Genomic DNA, 21,757 nt, shown 5'->3' with positions numbered 1-21,757 from the left:
TCTCTTGGACCTTGAAGATGGGAAGAATATATTTAATCAGGCCAGGGCAACGACGGGAAAGCATCATCAGCAGGCCCCTGAGTATTGCGACAGGTTTGTTCCTGCGGTTATCTCTGTTGTCACAGAAGAAATAGATGACGATATGCTGCCCGTCAAAGTAGGTGGAATTTGAGAAGCAGGCCGACGTGGAGGCTTCCAGGTGTTGTGAAAGGAAAATCGACAGCATCGTCTTGCCCATCCCAGGACAGCCAGAGATCCAAAGTAAGCCACCATCCGTAATTTCCCAGTTGGTGAATTCTGGGGTGTTGACGATCCAGTCGCAGGTACCTTGGACGATATCCCCCTTGTTTGTCAGGAGGCCGGACCTAGTTGCGATACGGTCGACCAAGTAAAGAGCACGAATACATATTTCGGAGTCCTTGTCATCCAATGACTCGCCAAGTATCTTGATTGCCTCCAGCTTGGACTGAATACAGTTGAACCTGGCCTTTTGTGTTAGGTCTCAAGAACGTCTCTCTATTAGTGTCAAGTCTCCAACACAAAAAAAGAAAAAGAAAAAAAAGCCACCTACGTTCTCAACGCTATAAGTGGAGCGAGAGCGGTTTTTTCCCTCTCCAAAGCACCAAAAACCGGCATGATATCGTCCCTCTGCTCGATAGTGCAAATCGCCTTCCATATCTTGCGTGCCTTGCTCTGTTCAACCTTGGAGCCCAGGGGCTGGAAAAGCTTCTCTAGCTTGTCCATGTGGCTGTTGCACCTCGCCAAGATCTTTTCGATGTCTTTCGTATCCAGCTGAGCCGCGCTGGTACTGCGAATCTCCTTGGCAATGCTCGTGAGCGTCTCAATCTCGCCCATCCAGTCTCTCATCTGGGCCGGGCCCTCAATCACCTGGTCGTGCACCTTTTTGACAAGTCGGTACACTCGGAAACCTTGACCGACTATGACCGCCGCAGCCCCCCGGTGTACGTCTGGTCAAACTCGTGGCAGACCATCTCCATGTACTGGGACGGGGCGACAAACTTCTTCCAGATTTCATCATTTTTATCATAGGAAAATGCGCCCAAATTCGTTGCGGTTGCGGAAACAGAGGTACAACTTGCTGAAGTCAACGAGGGCTTTGTTAGTGTCGATAGTGGTGATCAACGTGAAGCCGTAAGTAACGTCGATGTTGGCGCTGTCTCGGCGTTGATGTCGAGTTTTGCGTCGAGGTTGGGGCATGTGACATGCTGGTCAATATGCTTAAGGACAAATGTCTCGCTATAGTTGTGACTAAGGCCGATGTCGCCTTGAACACTGTTAATGGACCCTTAAGCCAGTCTATACAAGGCGTGTATGTTAACAAAGTCGAAGCTCTTACTTGTATCGTTGCACAGCATATGGACCGTAGGCTCGCCCTCGGTCACGGAGTCAAAGCAGTCAAAGACCTCCCAGTTCAAGCCGTCACAGCGGTCCAGCGTCATCTAGATCTCATCCGGACTGACCATGACGATAAATTCAAAGGGCGAGTTGTTGAGGGTCCTCGGACAAGGGCTCGGGGTAGTGTCGCACTGGTCCGACCGAGAGCAGCTTTGTCTTGAGTACTGGCGCAGATTCCCTGTCCATTCCAAGCCTGGCTGTGTACCTAAGTGCCTGCCTACCTCTCGCGTATGAGATTGACAGTCGCCGCAAGCCCCTTTCCTGGCCCGCTGCCTGCACCCTCGGTGGCATGGTGTATACGGACAACATCAACGAGACAAGCTGGCAGAATCCAGGCGCATGCTTATGATATGTAGCACTTGCAGGAAGAAGGGTCCGGACGCCAAACGCAGCATCAAGGTCTGCAGGGTAGTCAGACTATCCGCATCGAGGCAATCTCACAAAAGTCGGGTGCCACGCGCTGCGGCTCGTTTCCGGCATTGCATAGCGTTTCGGTCCGTCCTGTGGTAGTGAAACCCCCATAGTCCACACTATATGATTATATTTTCCCTTCTTTTTGAGTGTGTTTGGCCTATCCGTATAGCAAGATCTGATTGTGGTGAATTCCCTGCAAAATAGAATAATGGCCAGGCGATGTTGTCAATGATCCCAAACGTGTCTCGCCAAACACCACCCACATAGTAACCTACCTAGCCCCAGCTTTGCAACCTAGATTAGGCTTACTTGATCCCATGGTCGGATCTGAGGCATGGACTATCAGGGACGTCGAGCGTATTTTGCCCTGCAGGTAATAGGTGCCTTATGTTTAAGTGACACGCAAGCATTATATTCAGCGTCAGAAATGAGATAGTGTGGCACAGCTCGCACGGGTTCTGCTACGCCGCAACTCTGGACGCTTGTTCCCAACGCAGACGTGGTAATTGCCAAGGCGAACTATATCACAAAATTCAGGCACCTGCCTAAGGTATGCAGGTATATTAGGTGGCGATGTCGGACAAAGCAAACCAAAAATGTAACATACCAAATGTAGCTATATCAGCGCACAAAAAGGGGTAAGGGACCGACGACCATTACGCTCAAGTTTACTGTTGCGGCGGCTGTACGTATATGCTGCTTTGGCCCGGGTCGTCCATTTGGTAGTTTGGCAATGTGACATTCTCCAGCCCCTTAAAGGCTGAAGCCTTCCAATCGTTTGTCAAAAGCCATGATGCCGCCCCTCTTCTCACGCAGCTTGCTGGCCTCGGCCCCTAGGCGTAGGCCCTTCTTGTATCATCCTCGTTTGCCCTCCAGGTTATTACGGTGGCCACCCTCCCTAGTGGCTCAATATCGTCCGTCTACTTCTCGGGCCACTACCAACGTCGGCAGTTCCCGCCAAATCGGGCCTTTCCTGCTTATTAACGACGGTTTTCTCCTAAGGTCCAAGGACAGCTCGCTGACGTCGAGCTGCTCAAAGACGGGTTTTCCACTGGCGACCTCTACTACGCCTTTTCATGGCGGGTAAGCTGGAGCAAAACGCCATTCAATGCCTCTTAGTCTTGTCCTGGTTCGTGGTTTTTATTCTTTTAGCACTTGTTTTTGCCAGACCTGTCCAAAACAGATTCTGGAGTAACTGCGTACGCAGCTCCTAAGCTATCCAACCTGGAGATATTTGTCATTTCATCTCGCAGTTTTAGGGGGCGAATGGTCCGGCTGCTTTCCCGACCAGCGGGCAGCCTTTGAATCCAGAACAAGTGCGCACTTTGCACAGCCAAGGCCATGGACACGTGCCTTGGCATTGCCAACTCCAGGGGCCTCGCCCAGGTCCGGCTACCCACATGTGAGTACACAGGCATCGGTGGTGTCTGCCGAAAATCTGCGCGCCCCAGCCCGAATACCGCTACTGCATGGCGTAGTGGGACGGCGCCAGCTTCACCCAGCCGCCTTAGCCCATCGAAACGCCCAAGTTCTTCCTATCCAAGTGAGACACAAAAACGCCCAAATTACAATATCTGCACTCCACACCCCGCCTTAAGTCGTTTAATTTGCACTAGTTAACGGCCTTGCATGCCTTTCCGTCCAGGAGGGCGCGACCCCTAATGCAAGACCTACCAGCGGGTCAATACCGAATTCACCTGCCAGGGCGTTCTCGACCGAAAACGGCATTAGCATTGCGCAGTTTTATGCCTGGTGAGCAATGGCAAAGCCTGTTGAAACTGATAGATGGCATAACAGCACAAACGTCTAAGGTTTTTTTTTTTTGTCTTTATTTTTTTTAGGAATCCTTCCGTGGTCGACCAATGCCAGGTAATGTGGCCTGGTAAGCTGTTCCCTTGGGCAGCGACAAGGTAAGGGCTTCACAATGGCCGCGGAACTAAAGCAAACTTGTCCCTTCCAGGACTCCATTATTGCACTATTATTACCGAAAACCCCGACAATGGCGAAGACCCGGCCGGGTCTCGGTACGACACGACCAGCACATGTGGGTTTCCTATTGTCGGTACCAAACAGAAAATCTGAGAGGACGTGCTCGTAAAGGAACCCTCGTGAGCCGGGATTGGGGTGCTGAATTCTTGGGAGGATCTGCGTACTGTGTCGGGATATATTGTATGGAGAGGTGGTAGTGAAAGTTTGCCAGGTCTGCTGTGATGTCCTGAGCTAGGATGGGGATATAAAATGTCCAAATATAGTAGACGGCCATGCCAATGTCAATCCTTTTCACCTGAATTAAGCTTGGGCTTAGGATCATGCATTAAGTAGACTTCCAAAATGTGCAGTTCTCACACGTTTTCACCAAGAAGTCCAGCCCTTCTCCTTGGCCTCCTCCCAGGCACCTTCGCCCATATTCTGACGGGGAGCCCTGTCGAACATGTGATACGCCATGTGCCATGTTTCGATCAAACTCTCGGCGAGCCTGGGTTGCCTGGGCATGGCCGAGGTCGGCTTGCCAAAGCCGGGGCTGCTTTTCCCAATCGCCTCGATCACGGCCGCCGTCTCGGGGAGCACGTCGGGTTCATGCTCGTCCTCCAGGTCCTTGCTATAGAGTTCATAGTCGTCACGTGACAGTGGTTCAAACTCGAGGCGTGTCATGGTCTCATCCTCACCTCCACGCCAGTCTGAGGCGTCGCAAATGTAGATGAGGGCGTGATAGCTATCCCTGGACATATCATGGGCATATGAGGGCACTAGACCGGGCATCCTGGCGGTCTCGGCGGTGGGTTGGGCGGCACCCCTCTCGAAAGCTTCAACCTGGGTCGTGTAGCTGCCCCGGGCATCGCGCTCAGCGCGGTAGTGAAGCATGCAGTCGTCATGAGTGCCGTTGGGGAGGAAGTACATGTCGATGCGGAATCGACAGTCGCAAGGGTTGAACGGCGCGTTTTCGATAACGATTTCTTCGTACAGCCCCCTCGCGGCGCCAGTCGAGTCGGGGGTGTCAGGGCGGACATCGGGGTGGGTGAAGTAGATGCAGTAGCTGTAAAGATAGGGCAGTGGGCAAGCCAGTTCGCCTTCGAATGTGCTGAGCGCGGGGTTGCCAGCGTGGTCCTGGAATGGGATCACATAAGTTGTGCATGGCCGAGGGAGGAGGCATGCGCCAACTCTAGGGGCCATTGCCAAAGCAGAACGGCACCAAATATCTCATGTATGAATCGAAGTCGTGAGGCCTGGTGTGGAGTAACGGGTAGACGACAGTCGGCTCCAAGAGTGAACGAACATATGTAGTGCTTAGTTACAGGCGTCAAACCCCCCACATTTCCAGGCCACCCCGACCTAAGGATTGAGAGCAGTGACGTCGAGTGGAGTATGCTGTCGCTTGGCAACAGCCTGGAATTTCATTCCTCGAAGGCCGTACTGGCAAGTTGACAATTGACTGAGGATTGGGGTCAACGAGGGACTGATTCTGATGTTGCTATTGCTTCTTGCAGCAAGGACAGAAGAACCAGACCAAGGGAGCGGCGGCGGGCAGCCCGGTCACCTCGACTCGCCGTCCGCACTGCCGTTGGTGCCTGTTCGTTGGGTTTGCTGCCTCCAGTCTAGACCCTCGCCGATGAAGTGTGACAGAGACCAGCCTCATGTAAACCATTCATGTTTGGCGGAGTGTTCAACTTCCAAGCTAGAAACTAGAATGTATGTCTGCCTGGCTATATCTGGCCGCGCGCAGTTCGATGCTTGTGCATTCTATCTCCCCAGCTCGGCGGTCTTGGTTGAGAAACATGAGAGCTAGCTGACTGCGTGCGGCTTTGATTAACTGCGATGAGTTGATATCACGTGGGTGGACGTATTCGTGGAAGCTTGCAAGATCGGTAGTAACTTCGGTGTGGTTTTCTTATTTTTACTTTCACTTTTGGTGTCATAGACCAGATGAACTTAGACTGGAAGATGCTCAGAGTTTGATAATCCGACAATTTGACAGCTAAAGGCAATGGATGCCATATGTACGCTGCACCTTGTTCATGTGGCTATTGCATGCATGCAAAGGCTGCGCGAACGGATTTTATCAGGATTCAAGATCTGGCTCCAACAGTTGCAAACAGAGTCGTGTTAACCGCTGAGCCACTTTTCCAACTCTCCGTCAGTCAGTCAGTCAGTCTGTCAGTCGCGACGTCACTACTCACTAGCACCTTCTGAAATGAATTGAATGGATCTAGCCCCACTTCATAGGGGGTTCGCGTGGATTAGCTAATACAACTGGGCAGCCAAAGCAGCCTAGTCTTGCAAGCCTAACCCAACCAAAATCCACCAGCCACGAAGGCCAAACTGGCGCCCAATCAACTCGACCAAAACCTGGTCCAGTCTGGGTCGGTTGTTCTAACGTCGTGATACACTGTATTAATCCAAGTCGTTTGTGTCTGTCTGGTCTTGTCCTGGCTGTCGCTGTGTGCTGTGTGCGAGCGAGAAAGCAGGGCGACATCGCCTACCGACCAAACGCCAATCGCCGCGGATTTACCCCCTCCAAGACTGGAACCAAGACAATTTATTAATTTATTATTTTACTGATTTTCTTTGGTTTTTACTTTTTGGCCTGCAATCCCACCTGGCCGCCCGCCGCCCCAACCTTACTCCAATCTCCCCGAACCCAGGATCAGACTCGGAACATCACCTCATCGGCCCGGCGGAACCGCGCACGCCCGCCGACAACTTTTCTTTTCTCGCCTCGTCGCGGTTTCGCAATGGGCTTCATCGGCGTTTATCAAGCCCTCTACGACTACGAGCCCCAGTCGGAGGGTGAGCTGGTCTTGGCGGAAGGCGATCTGCTTTACATCCTCGAGAAGAGCGCCGAGGATGCTTGGTGGAAGGCTAAAAAGAAAGCCGGTGAGGACGAGGAGGAGGAGCCCGAAGGCTTGATACCAAATACCTACGTTGAAGAGGTTAGTTTTATAGGATGATGAGGTGTTGCACTGGGATGAACTGGGCTGTTTGTTTAGCATCAAGTCTGGGCAAGTTGGTTCAAGTGCATTGGTGGCTGATTCTTTTTACCCCTTAACTTCACAGGTACAACCAAAAGCTCACGCTCGCGCTCTTTTCGACTACACGAGGCAATCAGATGAGGAACTTACTTTTCCCGAAGATGCCCAACTAGCCGTCTACGACGACTCGGATCCCGACTGGATCCTCGCCCGCTACGAAGATGACTACGGTTTTGTGCCCTCCAACTATATCGAGGTACAAGATGGCGCTGCAGAAGAAGCGGCTGCGCCGGTACCACAGCCACCAGCTCTTCCCGCAAGGAGCCAGGTTGATGAATCACCTGAACCTTCCCCCGGTGAGACTTCGCCGAGCAGCTCAGCAGTGACCGGTGCGGGGGCTGCGACTGGGGCTGCCGCTACGCTGGCTGGAGTCCTGACCGCGAAAGCCGCCTCATCTTCGGCCGCCGCGACCAGATCGGCCCCTCCCCCGCTTGCTCTTCCACCTAGGCCTACCTACACCTCCGAAGGTAGTGACACTGAGGATGCAAAGTCTCCGCCGCTGCCGACTCGGCCTCGAGAACCGGGGCACCGTTCCATGGACCAAGCCGTGGTGTCACCCCAATCCCCGCCGCTGCCGCAGCGGTCGGTCAACTTTGCCGAGCGAGACGACGTCATCGATAACTACAAGACGCCAACTTCCCCCGGACTCTCGCCTGGTGGTTTCCGCATGTATAACATCAACGAAATGGTATCTGTGCTCGGCAAGAAGAAGAAGATGCCCACGACGCTTGGCATTAACTTAAAGACGGGTACTATTCTGATCGCGCCGGAAAGGGCGCAAGACGGGCCATCGCGCGAGTGGACGGCTGATAAGATGAGCCACTACTCTCGCGAGGGCAAGCACGTCTTCCTGGACTTGGTGCGTCCCAGCAAGAGCCTGGACCTGCACGCCGGAGCAAAGGATACAGCGGAGGAGATTGTCAGTGTCTTGGGAGAGCTCGCCGGTGCCATCAGGGCCGAGGGGCTGCGCGAGGTCATCATGGCGGGCACGGGGCAACAGCAAAAGAAGGGTCAGGTGCTCTACGACTTCATGGCGCAGGGCGACGATGAAGTCACAGTTGCTGTGGGCGACGATGTCATCATACTGGACGACACCAAGAGCGAGGATTGGTGGCAGGTGCGCCGTGTCAAGAACGGTAAGGAGGGCGTGGTTCCGAGCAGCTACATCGAGGTTATTGGAACGGTGCCGATCCAGCCGACAAGTGCCGCATCAGGCGTCAACGCGGGCAAGTCGACCGTCGCCCAGAACCGACTCGAAGAGGAACGTCTTACGAAAGAAGCAGTTCGTGCAGCGATGAAGGACGAGAGACGGCAATCAGAGGTAGGGCCCGGAATGAGGCTGCCCGAGCGCAACAGCAGCCTGTCAGGAAGGTCGAGGACTGATAGTAACAATGGTGGCCAACAGCGAAGCAGAGAAAATGGAAACTCATCCAGCTCCAAGCCAAAGTCAAGTAAGTGTACATTCCTGTCGTGTTTGCTGCTGAGCAGAGGCAGTTGTTTTTCTTGGTTGTTGACACAAATTTCGTCAACGATGCAGAGCCGGATTCGTCAAAGGTAAGGACGTGGACGGACCGATCCAAGTCCTTCAGCGTGGAAGCGCAGTACCTCGGATTGAGGGATGGAAAGATCAACCTCCACAAGATGAACGGCGTCAAGATCGCAGTTCCAATCGCCAAAATGTCGGTCGAGGATCTCGAGTACGTCGAAAGGGTCGAAGGTATCTCCTTGGACGAAGACAAGCCACTGTCCGTTGTCAAAAAGACTGCCATGTCCAACAGGGTGCCGTCCGGGGCCAGGCTCGGCGCATCCATCGAACCGCCGAAACCCGAGTACGATTGGTTCCCCTTCTTCCTGGGATGCGATATCGCGCCCGGCCTTTGTGAACGTTACGCGCAGGCTTTCACAAGGGATTCAATGGATGAAAGCGTCCTGCCAGACGTTGATGCCACCATACTGCGCAATATGGGCATTAAAGAAGGTGATATCATCAAGATTATGAGGTTCCTGGATAACAAGTATGCACGAAAGAAGAAGGGTGAGGAAGAATCAGGAGGGCTTTTCTCGGGACCTGGCGGCACCCTCAAGAACAACACAACTAGGGGTCGCCCTAAGCCAAACTCGCAGACCAGCGATGTTGTTGACCCTAAAGCTTTCACATCGCAAGCCACAGGGTCGAGCGCGACTGATGCAAAGTCCCCAGCGCCACCGGTCGTGACACCTGCATCAGCCACAGGGACAACGGCCAGTGGCTTTGACGACGATGCATGGAATGTGAAGCCTTCGAATAAACAGACTTCGGCTGAAACGGCGGCCCAAGCTCCCTCGCGTTCGGCCGAAGCTCCAAGCTCTGCCACACCTGCTCCCGCTGCCGCTCCCGTCCCCGCCACAACCCCTGCTCCAAAGCCTATTGTGTCTGCTCCAACAGGTGCTATGCAAGAACTCTCCCTCCTAACCCAACCTCTTCAGCCTGACAAGACTGCAACACCCATCCTTGAGACTCCAGCACAACAGCCACATATCCAGCAGCAACCTCAACAGCAGCAGGGAGCGACGCCGTCCTTCTTCTCTACCCTCACACAACAGCCGACAGGTGCACCATCGGTCAACGGCCAGCAGCCGGGATCGATGCCACGGCTGAGGCCGGTTGCCCCTCAGTATACCCAAGGACAGGGCGCTCTTGTGCCACCACCTCCTTCGCGCCCGCTATCAGCACCACAGTCGGCCCAGCCGAGCGCTTTCACGCCGCCGCCTCTCCAGCCCCAAATGACAGGACACGTCGCTCCACCAGGCCAAAGCCTGAACGAGATCAACCAGGCCAGGCTACAGCAGCAATATGCCCAACAGATGCAGCAAATGCAGCCGCAGCAGCAGATGGGTGTTATTCAAGGATTCCAGCCGCAGCCAACGGGGCAACCTGGCATGATGATGCCCTTCCAAACCGGCATGCAACCGCAGCAGGGCTTTGGCGCCGGGCCTCAAAATCAGTTCATGCAGCCGCAGCCCACTGGCATGATGGGTATGGGAATGAACATGAGCGGGCCACAGCAGATGCAGAGCCCTTTCGCAGACCCCAACAGGCAGTCTACATTCTCTCCGGTTCAGATGCAGCCTACCGGGTTCCAAGGTGGATACAATCCCATGCAACAGCAGCAACAATTCGGCATGCCCCAGCAAACAGGCGGAGGCATAAACAGCTTCCTGCCACCGGCAATGGAGCCTCAGCGGACCGGCATGCCGCAGATACCGCAGATTCAGCAGCCTCAGCAGCTCCAACCACAACAGACGGGCACTCACTTCACCCATGGATTCGGCAATGCAGGAATGGCACCGCTGCAGCCGCAAAAGACTGGCCCTCCACCTCCAGTTCGCTTTGGCATTCAGGATGCGCCAAAGCTCGCACCACAGCCTACCGGGCGACGGGCAAACCTGTCTGCTGCTAGTAAGTTTTCATCTGATTAACCACACTTTGCCACGTCCGATCCCAGTATATCATCTGCTGACGCTTGAATCGTTTTCCCCGTCACTAGCGCCGCAGAATCCATTTGGCTTCTAAAGGTCGTCGGAATAACCGGGTATTAGCGCATTCACTCTCTGGAGCTTTCATGCTCTCGACTTGAGTGTTCGCTGAGGGAACGCCATGAGAATAATTTCATGTAGCCTCATTTTTACATCACCTGCCATGTTCGCCACTACTGCTTACATATTTGGGGACTGCTTTCAAAGGATAGAGAGCCAGACTATTACAGACAGCATAACGATTGGTTGATCTACGGTTCAATGAATGGGCACATGCAACCCCCCTGCGGCTGTCAAAGCTTCATGAGTACAGACGCATTAAGTTTCAATGTTCAGACGATGAAAGTTGGACTGTGACCGCTGCATCTGCCTGCTGCGGTTGGTGGGATGCGTTTCGGAAAGCTTAACGGTAACCAACCGTGAGGTTGGCCGTTGGCGCCGCGGACCATTGGTAGGGGATGAATCTGGAGCAACGCCCCAGTTTGTTGAGATTTAAGAGGCAGAGGGCCGATCTTCCCCCTGCCGGAACAAACAAGGAAAGGAGCGACATTATCCATCCCGTTTTGCAGGATATTTCCGACTATGCCTGCTCCACAAGTGGCTGCCAGATACCTTGAGAAGTTTTTTAAGTTTTTTTTTTTTTTTTTTTTTTTTTCAGGATCCTCACGCGATTTCTTTAGGTGCCCTCTGATTGACCAACTTCCGGGACGAAGGGGAGTGACATGGTAAACCGGAACGGTTGGTATTTCGAAATCTCTACGAGTTTGGAGAGACACTTTTTTAAAGAAGTGGCGTTGATGGGACGATGTAATGGGCCATATCTTGGTTGTTGGTCACGAAGTTTGGACACGGAAGCATGGTCCTGACTCTGGCAGGTGTTGATGGAGAGTCCGACTTGTTTTCTTTTTTTGCCAATTCGTGCCATTCTTTTTGTTGTCTGTTTTTTTCTCCCATTTTCTCGGTTTGCACGTCTGTTCGCTCAAGGGAAGGTCGGTGTCTCACTCATTTTGTCAATTGTTCATATTACTTCTCTGCAAATCTACAAAACATCTTAATATGCATATTTTATCATCACCATTCTCCCGTTCCTGAGGGGCAGCACCTTGGCCAAAAGCTAGCATGACATGCCTGACATGCCTGTCAGTTCAAACTTCTTTTCTGTAGGTCCTGTTTTGTGCATACTTCCAAAAAAAAAAAAAAAAAAAAAAAAAAAAAAAAAAAAAAAAAGCGATGTTCGTTGAGGGAGATGAGAACAAGTCAGTCATAGCGAGGAGTGGGCCATCCAAAGTCCGTAAGATTGTTGAAATAGTGTTCCTGCATCCCTCATCTGGTCATTTATTCCCTTCTTCCGCCATCTTGCATACATCTTGATACCTACGAGTATGTATATATATACCTCTTCTTGCGCCGAAAAGTTGGGGCGGACTGCTCGGCTATTCTTCCCCGGATAGACCGCGGGAGGAAACGGTTATAACTAGGCACAGAGCCGACAGTGTCTCTGCGTCTGCAAGCATTTGGCCATTTCCAGATGGAACTTACGAGGAGCTGGTATTTTTGACGTCGCTGTTCTCAAGTTAATGTGAGTGTCTCGCCCCTTGCACAGCCTGCACTTTTCTGTGGTAGTTGGATCGCGCTCAAGTTGGCAAAGTCAAATTTGATTATGGTAATGTTTGTTACAAAGTCATTGCCTCTCAACATTCGCATATCTCAACGGCAGGTACCCATATATTCGGAAACTTTTGGCTTTTCTGCGACATTTCCTCGCAAAATCAAAAGGACGGGATGAATGCTGAGGTTTTTTTTTTTTCGCTTCTATAGATTGCGACCAAAACAAACGCTGTTAAAAAAAAAGAAAAAAAAACGACAGTCTATGGAAATGGCAAAATGACAAGCTATAACATGAGTTTGAAAGCTGTTTACAAGCCTGTACTCGGAATCTCAGTTATGACCTGACTGAGAGGGGAGGGTTAAAAAAAATACAGCCTAGCCCCAAATCTTCTGACGGTCGTCGCACGCATTCAAAAGAGAGCTAACGGGCTTTTCTCGCCCTGACATGAGCATTGTTCGAGCTTTGATCGTGACCGTGACATTAAATAAGAGGTCAAAGACGTGCAGTCAATTTAGGTCATGTCACCGAGGTCGTCATCGATAACAGGCAGCCCCTCGGGCAAATTCCTCTTCCTGAGCGCTTCGGCAGTCTGCTGAAGACCACTCGTTACTCCTGCCTTGGACGAGGCAGAGACTGGCTTTTCCTTGATGGCTGCTGGGTCCTCCTTGGCAGGCGTGAATCGCTTCTTGACGGCACTGATCATCTTGAACAGCCAGAAAACGTTCAGCATGTTGAGGGTCAGGTTGCTTGCGAAGTAGGCGAGAACCAGCCAGAGGGGGATCGGCGAGGGGTTAACAGCCACCTTCATGCCGTCAAAATCCCCGCATATGATGGTGGAGTTGACCGGGATCTCGCTGGTCCTCATAGCGCGCCACATGTCCCGGTAGACGAGGGCAGATTGCCAGTTACCCCAGATTAGACGGCAAGAGAAAAAGACAGAAATCAGGCAGATGCCGTTGATCAGCTGTGCCTTGGTTCCCGTCATTCCCAGCTTGTCGAAGAACCAGTGGATGTTGAGGAAGGGAGTGGAAAGCTCATAGAGGATGAAGTTGGTGGCGTAGTAGTTGAATACAGGTCTCTGCAAAAACGAATCTGTTAGTTGCTGACAGGAATGGAGATTTTCGGTCCAATGCGGACCAGCAATATATCAAATAGCCACTCACGTATCCAAATGAGTAAACTGTCAACGCACTGATGGCATGCATCAAGACACCAATCCCGAAAGTTTCGAAGTGCAGCATGGTAATGATCAAATCCCAGACAAAGTAGCCAGCGGCCATACTCTGGATCATGGCACAGGCACCAGTGTATCCCCAAACGCGTTGCTCCCAGTTGAATTCCCAACGCTCCTCATCGTAAAAGTGGACGTAAAGCGCGAGGACGTTAATGAGGCATGACTGCACCATTGAAACGACGTGCGAATCCCAGCTCATTCTTTTGCCCCTCGAGTTGATTGGATATCTATCTGGCCATAGCTTCATCGATATCCACGGAGAAATAACCATGTGGACGAACGTATAGAACAACGCGGCCCCGAGAACCTCGTGGATGTGCAACGGCAAAGTCGGGAGGTGCAACTTGTCGGCGATGGGCTGCACCGCCCGGCTCAGGGCCGGGATAGGGGCGATAGGAAACGGATCCCTCATGGCGTAGCCTTTTGTCTGTGCCTCCCTGGTGATGTCGATGCTTTGGTTTGTTTACTGCTTGGCGCTGTCGTTACAGCAGGGCAAATATCGGTTCCGGTTCGAACTGAACAAGATCCAAGGAATTGTGAGCAGTCCGATAAAGACAACATGGAAACAGAAAGACATGTGAAAAGAAGACAAACTGCCAAAGGCAACGCCGGCGCAAGAAACCCACCACCTTTATGAAGGCTGCGGCCCGGCGCGCACTTTTCTTACGCAGGGCAGGCAGGTTTTCACTGCTGCCAAGCCCAAGGGGTTCAGGGTCACGGCACAACACCTTCACGTCATGTCACTTTTTAACGTACCCCACGACACCCCCAACACACCACAAGACAATATCGTAAAGAAACAGACTGTCTTGTCCGAGATGATGTCCGTGAGGGCGTAACTCTGCAAGGCTGTGTGTCACGAGTTTGGCGCGGAATCCCGTGATCAATGCCCAGCGAGCTAAACTGGGTGGTGCTTTTGGTTCAGTCCGTCCTCGGCGAAGCGACAAAAGAAGCTGGGGAAATAATAGTGGAGTTGGGTTTTCTTTTTTGTTTTGTTCGCTTCACCTCAACTCAATATAGGGGGATCAGACGAACTGGGTAAATTGGGTACGGTGTTTATCAAAGATTGAAAGAGATTTCCATGGTTTTTCCACCAGGGACATGCAAAGACGTGACCAGAAATCCTGCCGATTGGTATTTTTTGCCCATGAAGGACTATTAAGAATAAAAAATACACCTTCCACTCAAGTGTCTCGATTTGGGGGAGAGTCAGGGGCCGAAACTGTTGGGGATGACGACCTGCCAAGGGAGGGGAACGTGGTTTATCTGATCAGTCAGGCATAATTCCAGGCCATCGGGTTGCGCGCCTACGAAGAGGCAAGGAGCTGTAGGGTACCTTGAGTGCATGTACCCCGAATATCAGCTAACCTGCATTTAATTCTTTCAGGAACCCCGCTGGTACCTGGTGCTCAAGTTCCCTGGTGTGGAGTACACGGCGGTTGAGGCCCATAATGGCAGGTGCGCTGGAGAATGTGGACAACGCAGGGGAGCCACCTTCAATCCACGGAGGGCCGCTTATTTGGTGGATTTGCCGCAGCAGCAGCGGAAACGCGACACGTGAACATTTCCGATAGCAACTCAGCTTGTTGACGTTGCCTTGCGTCTAGTCTACCAAACCTGGACGACCCCTGTTTTCAGCCTACTACTGCGCTATCTGTACAAGCCACGAGTTGGTGTCATACGCACGCCTTGAGGCCAGCTGCATCATTGTATCCTAGGGTCCCTGAGGACCCCGGCCCGGTGCCTTAAACCCGTCCTTTTTTTGGATCAGTGTGACGCTTCATCACGAGATCGTCCACCTCATTGCTTACAGCGGTCAGGGACGGTGGACAGAGCAGGATGACGGCCTGTCGCAACCATGGCCGACCTTCTCTACGATCTTCTGGCTTCGGTCCCAGACAATGCCTCCCAGCAGCTTCCGCCTGCCGATAAGACCTCTCTCGATTACCTTGCGAACCTAACGTCTCAGACAGTGTCATCCCTCCAAAATGACGAGCCGCAAACTCTTGCACACGATTCCCACAGCTTGCTGCTGTCGCTCCAAGCGCTCTCCAAGAAATCACACAAACCGATAATAGAATCGGCGACGCACCATGCAGCATTACAGACAGCATTGCCCGTATTGGCCTCTAGCACAACCGAGCTTCGCAACGCAATCCCGAGGCTTGATAGCGAGGCCGTTCGGTTCTCGACCACTTACAATAAGGCAGGCGAGAATGAGCTGCTCGCCCGCAGGAAGAAGGCGTTATTACTTTCTCGAAATGTCGAGCGATTAGTTGATGTGCTGGAACTACCAGCCCTTCTTTCGTCTTCCATATCCGCCGCCCCGGTCAACTATTCGTCCGCGTTGGACCTCAATGGCCATATCCGTCGGTTACATGCGCTGCATCCGCAGTCCCCACTAGTCGCATCTGTATCGTTGCAGGCCGACGAGGCGATGCGCACCATGGCAACGAACCTCGTGCTGTCGCTCAAGGCACCCAGTCTGAAGCTGGCTGCCTCTCTCCGAACCATCAGTTGGCTGCGTAGGGTGTTGCCCGACATCAAAGCAGCAGATCAGAGCGGCGACTCACAGGAGCGGGCTTTGGGGGCCCTATTCCTGGTCTGTCGACTGGCTATGCTCATGACTATGCTCGACGCCCTGTCACCACTGCGAGACCTCGCCGATCAGGAGCGCGCTAAGCAGACATCTTCCCTCAAGAGCGGCAGTGCTTGGTCCGGTGGTCAGCAGACAGAAAAATATCTGAAAAAGTACATTGAGATCTTCCGAGAACAGAGCTTTGCTATCGTGTCCATGTATAGGAGCATATTTCCCCAGGCTGAGGCGACTACTCCTCCTACCACTCAGGATGATCCCCTGCAGCCGCTACCATCACCACTGGCGACATTTCCGCTCCATCTTGTCGACATGCTGATGGAGACTTTGAGACTCTACCTGCCGACCGTTAGAGACCAGACCTCTCGCGACAGTCTGTTGACCCAGGTCCTGTACTGTGCTGGGAGTTTAGGTCGCCTAGGTGGTGATTTTGGACTGTTCCTTGCGACTCTCGATGTCGGTGGCGAGGCTGAGGAGGAATGGGTACAAGTTGTCAAGCGACATAGACTTCTTGCTGGACGGCTAGAGTCTATAGTGGGAGACCAAAAGGAGAAAAGCGGCCGTTAGATGGGGTGAAAATAACGCAAATTTAATGACTTCTTGATGAACTTTATGGATTTAACGTGAATAATATCCTGATACCCGTAAATACCTTTTATATGGTATGCCACCTATACGGATTCAATACTCAACACTGAATATAGCACTTGACATTACCCTACGTAACTTACCTAACACCTACTTGCCTTACCTTGCCTCACCTCACCTTGCCTACGAATTACATCTACTGTATTTAGTATGGTGCAAATAGCCTTCACTACTAGTTTAAGTACAAAGTAAGTTGTGCGAGGCAGGCAAGCCACACCGGGAAAGTACGGGGAGGGGCTTGCATAGCGGTTGTGTGGAACGCGCCTAGCTCCCGAAGATCCCGGCAAGAATTAGAGTCACGTCATTCGGGGCAATTGCGCTCTACTCCTCAGCTATTCTAGACTACCTACCTTATTATTTTAACCTTCTTCAATAGATTAACAGCCCCAACTTCGACTTTAGAACTTTGGTCGGTGATAAAAATTCCCAATTCACTAGCGACACTTAACTTGGTGTACTTAAACATATCATTTCCTGTTTCTTTTCTTTCAATGAGTGCTTAATTTCGAAACGCATCATGGCCAGCCCTGTCTTTGGTTAGGTTATCAACCTTTATCATTTGATCTGTCCAAAGGGACGAGCAATTTTTTTCCCCCCAATATCTCTTCCATACGCCCTCCATTGTCACGACTCGCTGCGGAACGCCAACCCCAGGCACATTAACTCCGCCATGTCCAATGGCACCAGCAAGAGCGGCTCCAAGTCTTGTATGTCTCAACAGCAGCGCACCGCACTCTCCCACTTTAACCTGCCCACACCGCCCACTGACATTTTTTTTTTTTTTTTTTGGCCTCATCGCAGCTTTTCACTTCGTAGCCGGCCTCGGGTCGGGCGTCCTCTCGGCCGCCCTTCTTCAACCAATCGATCTTCTCAAGACCCGTGTGCAGCAGTCCCCACACCAGAATATCATCCGCACCATCTCCGAGATCCGCCACACCTCTCCGGCCGGCCTCCGTGGCCTTTGGCGCGGTACTGTCCCGTCAGCTTTGCGCACCGGCTTCGGCTCTGCGCTTTATTTCTCCACCCTCAACGCCATCCGCCAGGCCGCCGTGCCTCTATTCGCCCACGATGCCACCGTAACCACCTCCCCGACCGGCGGCAACATCGTCAGTAACAAGAACGACAGCAGCCGCCTCGTCAAACTCTCCAATACAGGAAACCTCTTAGCAGGCGGCGTTGCTCGCGGCTTCGCTGGTTTCGTTCTCATGCCCTTGACTGTCATCAAAGTTCGGTATGAGAGCTCTTTATATTCATACCGCTCCATTACCGGCGCTGCGGCCGACATATTACGCACCGAGGGTCCCCGCGGCTTCTTCGCCGGCTTCGGCGCCACCGCGCTCCGTGATGCCCCCTACGCGGGGCTCTATGTTCTGCTGTATGAGCAGTTCAAACGGCGTTTGGGCGGCGTCATAAGCAGCAGCTCAGTGCCGGATACCACCGAAAATAACCGGATGGGCGTGTCACGAGCCGCGGCCGTCAACTTTTCCTCGGGTGTCTTGGCCGCCGTGGCATGTTCCGTCGTGTCGAACCCCTTTGACGCCGTCAAAACGCGCATCCAGTTGCGGCCCGGGCGCTACCGCAACATGGTGGTCGCTGCCAGGACCATGATGGCTGAGGAGGGTGCTCGGTCCTTCTTCAGCGGCCTGGGCTTGCGCATGAGCCGAAAGGCGCTTAGTTCCGCCCTGGCATGGACGCTGTACGAGGAGCTCATCATGCGCGCCGAGGTGGGCTGGTCCTTGTCCTCGAGTCGGACGGAGAGGGCCATGTAATAAGGGAGGGTTACACAAAAAAAAAAAGAGAGAAAGAGTGAATATTGCCCACCACATCGGCAATTAAAGACCCCTTTCTCGTGTGAAAGTAGTCTGTATAATTACTCACCACTTATTACGACTTTTGCACCATTGTCCAGAATGGGGCTTTACTTCTGTACATTACTATTAGGACATGACTTTGGTAGCTTGTTTTGGCTACATTGTATACCCATAGAGCGCTTCGATACTATTAGGACTATAAAAAAGATCGGCGCTTAGAACTTGGCGATTTATACATATCTCAATTTTCTGCACAAACCGGCTGAGCAAGGCGCTATCGCTACCACGACAGAGGTCGTGTTACATTGAACCAAGAACAACAGTAATATCATCAAGTAGGGTTTCCAAGTGAGCTGAAGATGATATCAGATAAAATGTAAAAATTGTTGATCAGAACATTGGCTTAGTTAAACCATCATGTGCTACAACATAGGTCTAGACTGGTTTTGGCCTAGTAAACCCAAGAAAGAAACAAAATCCAAACCCCTAGCGCTGATAAACTGAAGAGCAAAAGAGACAAAACATGGCAGAAAGAAGCTGAGGGTGTATCATCAAACACATAATTCCATACTTGAGCAATATAAAGCCAAGTGATCCATGACTGTATGCTGAGGAGATGAACAAAGGAGTCGTCTCTCATAAATTTTCTTTTTTTTTTTTCTTTCTCTTTTTTTTTTTCCTTGGGTCGGTTTGTAAACTGTAGCCCAGTTGACAAAATCCCGTTACCCGCCAACAGAAAGTAGTTTCTTCTAACGAGGCTGAGCACCGGCAAGATACATCAACAGACTCGGAGATCGAGATCGTTCGCGCTTCTTCTTGACAAAGATGAAGTCTTCGCCTTTGCTCTTTGACTTTGACCGGTGGTGGTGGTGAACAACGTGCTCCTGGTTGACGACCGTCTTCTGGATGTCTGTAGTGTGTACGGGAAGCACCATCCTCCTTTCCCGGATGATGCGTGTGTAGTTCCAGAGCTGGTCTTGCTCTTCCTCGGGAACCCAACGTTTGATAAGTACATAGTTTGGATCCTATTAGAAAACAAAGGACAAGGTAGACGTTAGTAATCTTGGTTCTTGTTGCAGATAATTAGAGTCGGCATCGGCAATAACGACATACCTGATCGTATTCAAAGTCAATTCTGAAGGCGTTGAGCGCCTCGATTGACAGATGCCGACGGGCCATGCGGGTGTAGGTAGCACGCTCCTTGCCCTTGGGCTTCTCGGGCTTCTCCTCTGGGATCTTCTCCTTTTTGATGATGGCCTTGATGTGCTTTTCGTCGACGCCCGAGTTGATCAGGTCCTCCTGGAGACGGCGCTGGTACTCCTTTTCGGCGCGCTCCTTCTCCTCCCTCTCCTTGCGCTCCTTTTCGGCCTGCTCGAGCTTGAAGCGCTCGACGGCCTCCTTGTCGGCCTTTTCGCGCTTGGCCTTTTCCTCGGCCGCCTTCTTCTCCTTTTCCAGTCGCTTGATCTCGTACTCGCGCGCGAGCCGCTCCTCCTCGGCCTCCTTCTCCTCGCGCCGCTTGATCTCGTCGAGCTCCTTCTTGGCGCGACGGAGCTCCTCCTCCTCGCGCGTCTCCTTCTCGCGGCGGCGGTCTTCTATCTCGCGGCTGCGCTGCGCCCGGAGGTCCTCGAGCTCCCGCCGGGTGAGGTTGAACTCCCACTCCTCCCTGTGGCGGGCCAGCTGCATCTCGGCCTCCCTCTCGCGCTGGATGGCTTCGTCGCGCATGCGGAGCTCCTCGAGCTGCCTGCGGGTGCGCTCGAGCTCCATCTGCGTCTCACGAACTGCAGGGCCCGGCGGCGCCATCGGCATCCCTCGGCCAAAGGGATGAGCAGGAGGAGGCGGCGGCGGGAAGCCACCCGGCATACCCCTTCCGTGGTGGCTGTGGTGGCTGTGGCGACTGCGGTGGGAAACGTCGGTCGAGCGGTCAGACTCGCTGTCCGAGGAGGACGAGTGGTCGTTGTAGTTGTTGATGACGATCTGGTTGCCACCGGCGGCTTGCTGTTGCCGATCGGGTGGTGATGGTGCGGATCGTCGCTCACGCGACTTTGATCGCGTCCTCACCATTGTCTGCTCCGACACGACCACGTTGGGTCCATCAAAGTACCTCCGGGCTCCTCGCGGATCAGCATCGCGAGGCTGAATGTAGTTCACTCCGCGCGGAGGTTCTCGCTCCCTGCGGGTGGTCTGGATCCGGATCTGAGTTTCATCGTCGTCGCTGTAGTCGTCATCTCGACGACGGTAGCGAGGGTCGAACTGCGGATCCCGGTCGTAGAAACGACGTGTGGCGTAGCGATCACCCATTTTCGGTGAGCTAGGAGATATCACGACGGCTGGTATTTGTTTGCTTCTATATTTGTTTTACTGCGGATCCACGATACTGTTCTGTTTGCGGAGCCTGTCAGCATCAAGTAGGGAATATCGTAGGCGAAGCTGAACTAGGGAGTTGTTGGTGATGACGGTCCGTACGACACGCGACTAGCCTCACCTCCGCTGCCAGCTCACCTAGAGTATGAAGAGCACCATCAAAGTAAAACTTACTATTTGATCCCTATAGGCTTTGAGACTGTTTATATGGTACCCAGTCTGGTCTGGCGATGTATTACAAATAAGCGCAACAACTAATAGTCACACTGAAGGACTCTTGCGGATGAAGGATCGGAAGGATTGCAAAGTGAAGAGAAAGACGAGGGGAAGATGCTGTCAGCATTAAGAAGGGGGAGGGGGGACTATTTCTCGCGAGCGGCGGGGTGGGTAAGGGTAGGGTGTGATTCACGTTTTATTAAGAGCGCAACGCAACATGCGTCTCAAGGGCTTCAAGTAAGGTCAGGTAAAGTAGGTAGGTAGGTAGGTAGGTACCTTGCCTTATCACAGTAGGCCCAAGGTAACATGGACCTACAGTAGTAATTCGTACCGTACGTACCGCATCCTTGGCCCCAGCAAGCGCGCGCAGCTGAGGCTTTACGCTGCCGCCCTAGGAAGAAGTAACAAGTTGTAGACCCCTTTCGGGGCAGCGGCTGACATGGCCCCACCGACGGTCAAGGATTCGCCCATCGCTTTTCTTTTTCTTTTTTTTTTCTCCCACTGCCTGTCTGCGGACCGGTGGCCTGGCCGTTTAACCCTTGGCTGGGCTTCGATCTGCACCGTTGTGTTAGTGATGCAGGCTTGCACTGCAAGAGGGTTGCCGCCGCCAGTAGAGATGAAGAAGTATTGGCCGTCGATCTCATACCATAGTAGGCTCAGCCCGCCCACCCCTGTCAGACCCACGAACGTTTCGCCGGTTGATGAGAGTTCGAGGGGAAGAGGAGGCCCAGCAGGGCTTTCTGGCTACCTGGTCATGTGGGGCTGGCTGCTTGCTTTTTTTTCGGTTGCTATTTGTGGCTGTCCTGTCTGGTTGGCGGGGTCTAGTTCTCCTTGGTAGCACCATGCCTTCTCGGTGTACCCACGTACGTGCTCCGTTGTCGTTCTGGCGATGCCCAAGTGGGGGGGGGG

General features: G+C 52.7%; 8 protein-coding genes across 8 annotated transcripts; 3 read left to right on the top strand and 5 right to left on the bottom strand.

The window, feature by feature from the left end:
- Positions 1-1,139: 1,139 nt before the first annotated feature.
- Positions 1,140-1,460, bottom strand: PgNI_07483 (uncharacterized protein; the record flags this gene model as incomplete). The annotated part of the gene is made up of 2 exons (XM_031127495.1): positions 1,140-1,285; positions 1,358-1,460. The coding sequence occupies 2 exons, from the start codon at positions 1,458-1,460 to the stop codon at positions 1,140-1,142; spliced, it is 249 nt and encodes an 82-aa protein (XP_030980640.1).
- A 2,722-nt stretch (positions 1,461-4,182) lies between these two features.
- Positions 4,183-5,001, bottom strand: PgNI_07482 (uncharacterized protein; the record flags this gene model as incomplete). The annotated part of the gene is made up of 1 exon (XM_031127494.1): positions 4,183-5,001. The coding sequence occupies one exon, from the start codon at positions 4,999-5,001 to the stop codon at positions 4,183-4,185; it is 819 nt and encodes a 272-aa protein (XP_030980639.1).
- Positions 5,002-5,160: 159 nt separating this feature from the next.
- PgNI_07481 (uncharacterized protein) lies at positions 5,161-5,473 on the bottom strand (the record flags this gene model as incomplete). Its single annotated transcript, XM_031127493.1, has 2 exons — positions 5,161-5,284; positions 5,331-5,473. The coding sequence occupies 2 exons, from the start codon at positions 5,471-5,473 to the stop codon at positions 5,161-5,163; spliced, it is 267 nt and encodes an 88-aa protein (XP_030980642.1).
- Positions 5,474-6,308: 835 nt separating this feature from the next.
- On the top strand, positions 6,309-10,992 carry PgNI_07480 (uncharacterized protein). Its single transcript, XM_031127492.1, has 4 exons — positions 6,309-6,758; positions 6,883-8,308; positions 8,395-10,296; positions 10,385-10,992. Exons 1-4 carry the CDS (start codon positions 6,561-6,563, stop codon positions 10,408-10,410), a joined length of 3,552 nt encoding a protein of 1,183 aa, XP_030980641.1. The 5' UTR covers positions 6,309-6,560; the 3' UTR covers positions 10,411-10,992.
- Positions 10,993-12,006: 1,014 nt separating this feature from the next.
- PgNI_07479 (uncharacterized protein) lies at positions 12,007-14,419 on the bottom strand. Its single transcript, XM_031127491.1, has 3 exons — positions 13,973-14,419; positions 13,146-13,731; positions 12,007-13,060 (listed from the first exon to the last, which is right to left on the bottom strand). The coding sequence occupies exons 2-3, from the start codon at positions 13,626-13,628 to the stop codon at positions 12,494-12,496; spliced, it is 1,050 nt and encodes a 349-aa protein (XP_030981245.1). The 5' UTR covers positions 13,629-13,731; positions 13,973-14,419; the 3' UTR covers positions 12,007-12,493.
- Positions 14,420-15,074: 655 nt separating this feature from the next.
- On the top strand, positions 15,075-16,379 carry PgNI_07478 (uncharacterized protein; the record flags this gene model as incomplete). The annotated part of the gene is made up of 1 exon (XM_031127490.1): positions 15,075-16,379. One exon carries the CDS (start codon positions 15,075-15,077, stop codon positions 16,377-16,379), a length of 1,305 nt encoding a protein of 434 aa, XP_030981467.1.
- Positions 16,380-17,130: 751 nt separating this feature from the next.
- PgNI_07477 (uncharacterized protein) lies at positions 17,131-18,229 on the top strand (the record flags this gene model as incomplete). Its single annotated transcript, XM_031127489.1, has 2 exons — positions 17,131-17,167; positions 17,262-18,229. 2 exons carry the CDS (start codon positions 17,131-17,133, stop codon positions 18,227-18,229), a joined length of 1,005 nt encoding a protein of 334 aa, XP_030981235.1.
- Positions 18,230-19,020: 791 nt separating this feature from the next.
- Positions 19,021-20,569, bottom strand: PgNI_07476 (uncharacterized protein; the record flags this gene model as incomplete). The annotated part of the gene is made up of 2 exons (XM_031127488.1): positions 19,021-19,296; positions 19,385-20,569. 2 exons carry the CDS (start codon positions 20,567-20,569, stop codon positions 19,021-19,023), a joined length of 1,461 nt encoding a protein of 486 aa, XP_030981236.1.
- Between the last annotated feature and the right edge of the window lie 1,188 nt (positions 20,570-21,757).

Source organism: Pyricularia grisea (assembly GCF_004355905.1).
Source record: "Pyricularia grisea strain NI907 chromosome Unknown Pyricularia_grisea_NI907_Scaffold_4, whole genome shotgun sequence".
Lineage (NCBI taxonomy): Eukaryota > Fungi > Ascomycota > Sordariomycetes > Magnaporthales > Pyriculariaceae > Pyricularia > Pyricularia grisea.
The sequence above is the reverse complement of the archived record's forward strand: the minus strand, read 5'-3'. Positions and strand labels throughout refer to the sequence as shown.

What these genes read in the sequence shown, in the direction of transcription:
- PgNI_07479 (XM_031127491.1), bottom strand. Translation starts at nt 13,628, where the DNA reads ATGAGGGATCCGTTTCCTATCGCCCCTATCCCGGCCCTGAGCCGGGCG. An exon ending in CAGTTTACTCATTTGGATAC is followed by an intron (nt 13,061 to 13,145) that starts GTGAGTGGCTAT and finishes TCGTTTTTGCAG; the next exon opens with AGACCTGTATTCAACTACTA.
- PgNI_07480 (XM_031127492.1), top strand. Translation starts at nt 6,561, where the DNA reads ATGGGCTTCATCGGCGTTTATCAAGCCCTCTACGACTACGAGCCCCAG. An exon ending in CAGCTCCAAGCCAAAGTCAA is followed by an intron (nt 8,309 to 8,394) that starts GTAAGTGTACAT and finishes TCAACGATGCAG; the next exon opens with AGCCGGATTCGTCAAAGGTA. An exon ending in GGCAAACCTGTCTGCTGCTA is followed by an intron (nt 10,297 to 10,384) that starts GTAAGTTTTCAT and finishes CCCCGTCACTAG; the next exon opens with CGCCGCAGAATCCATTTGGC.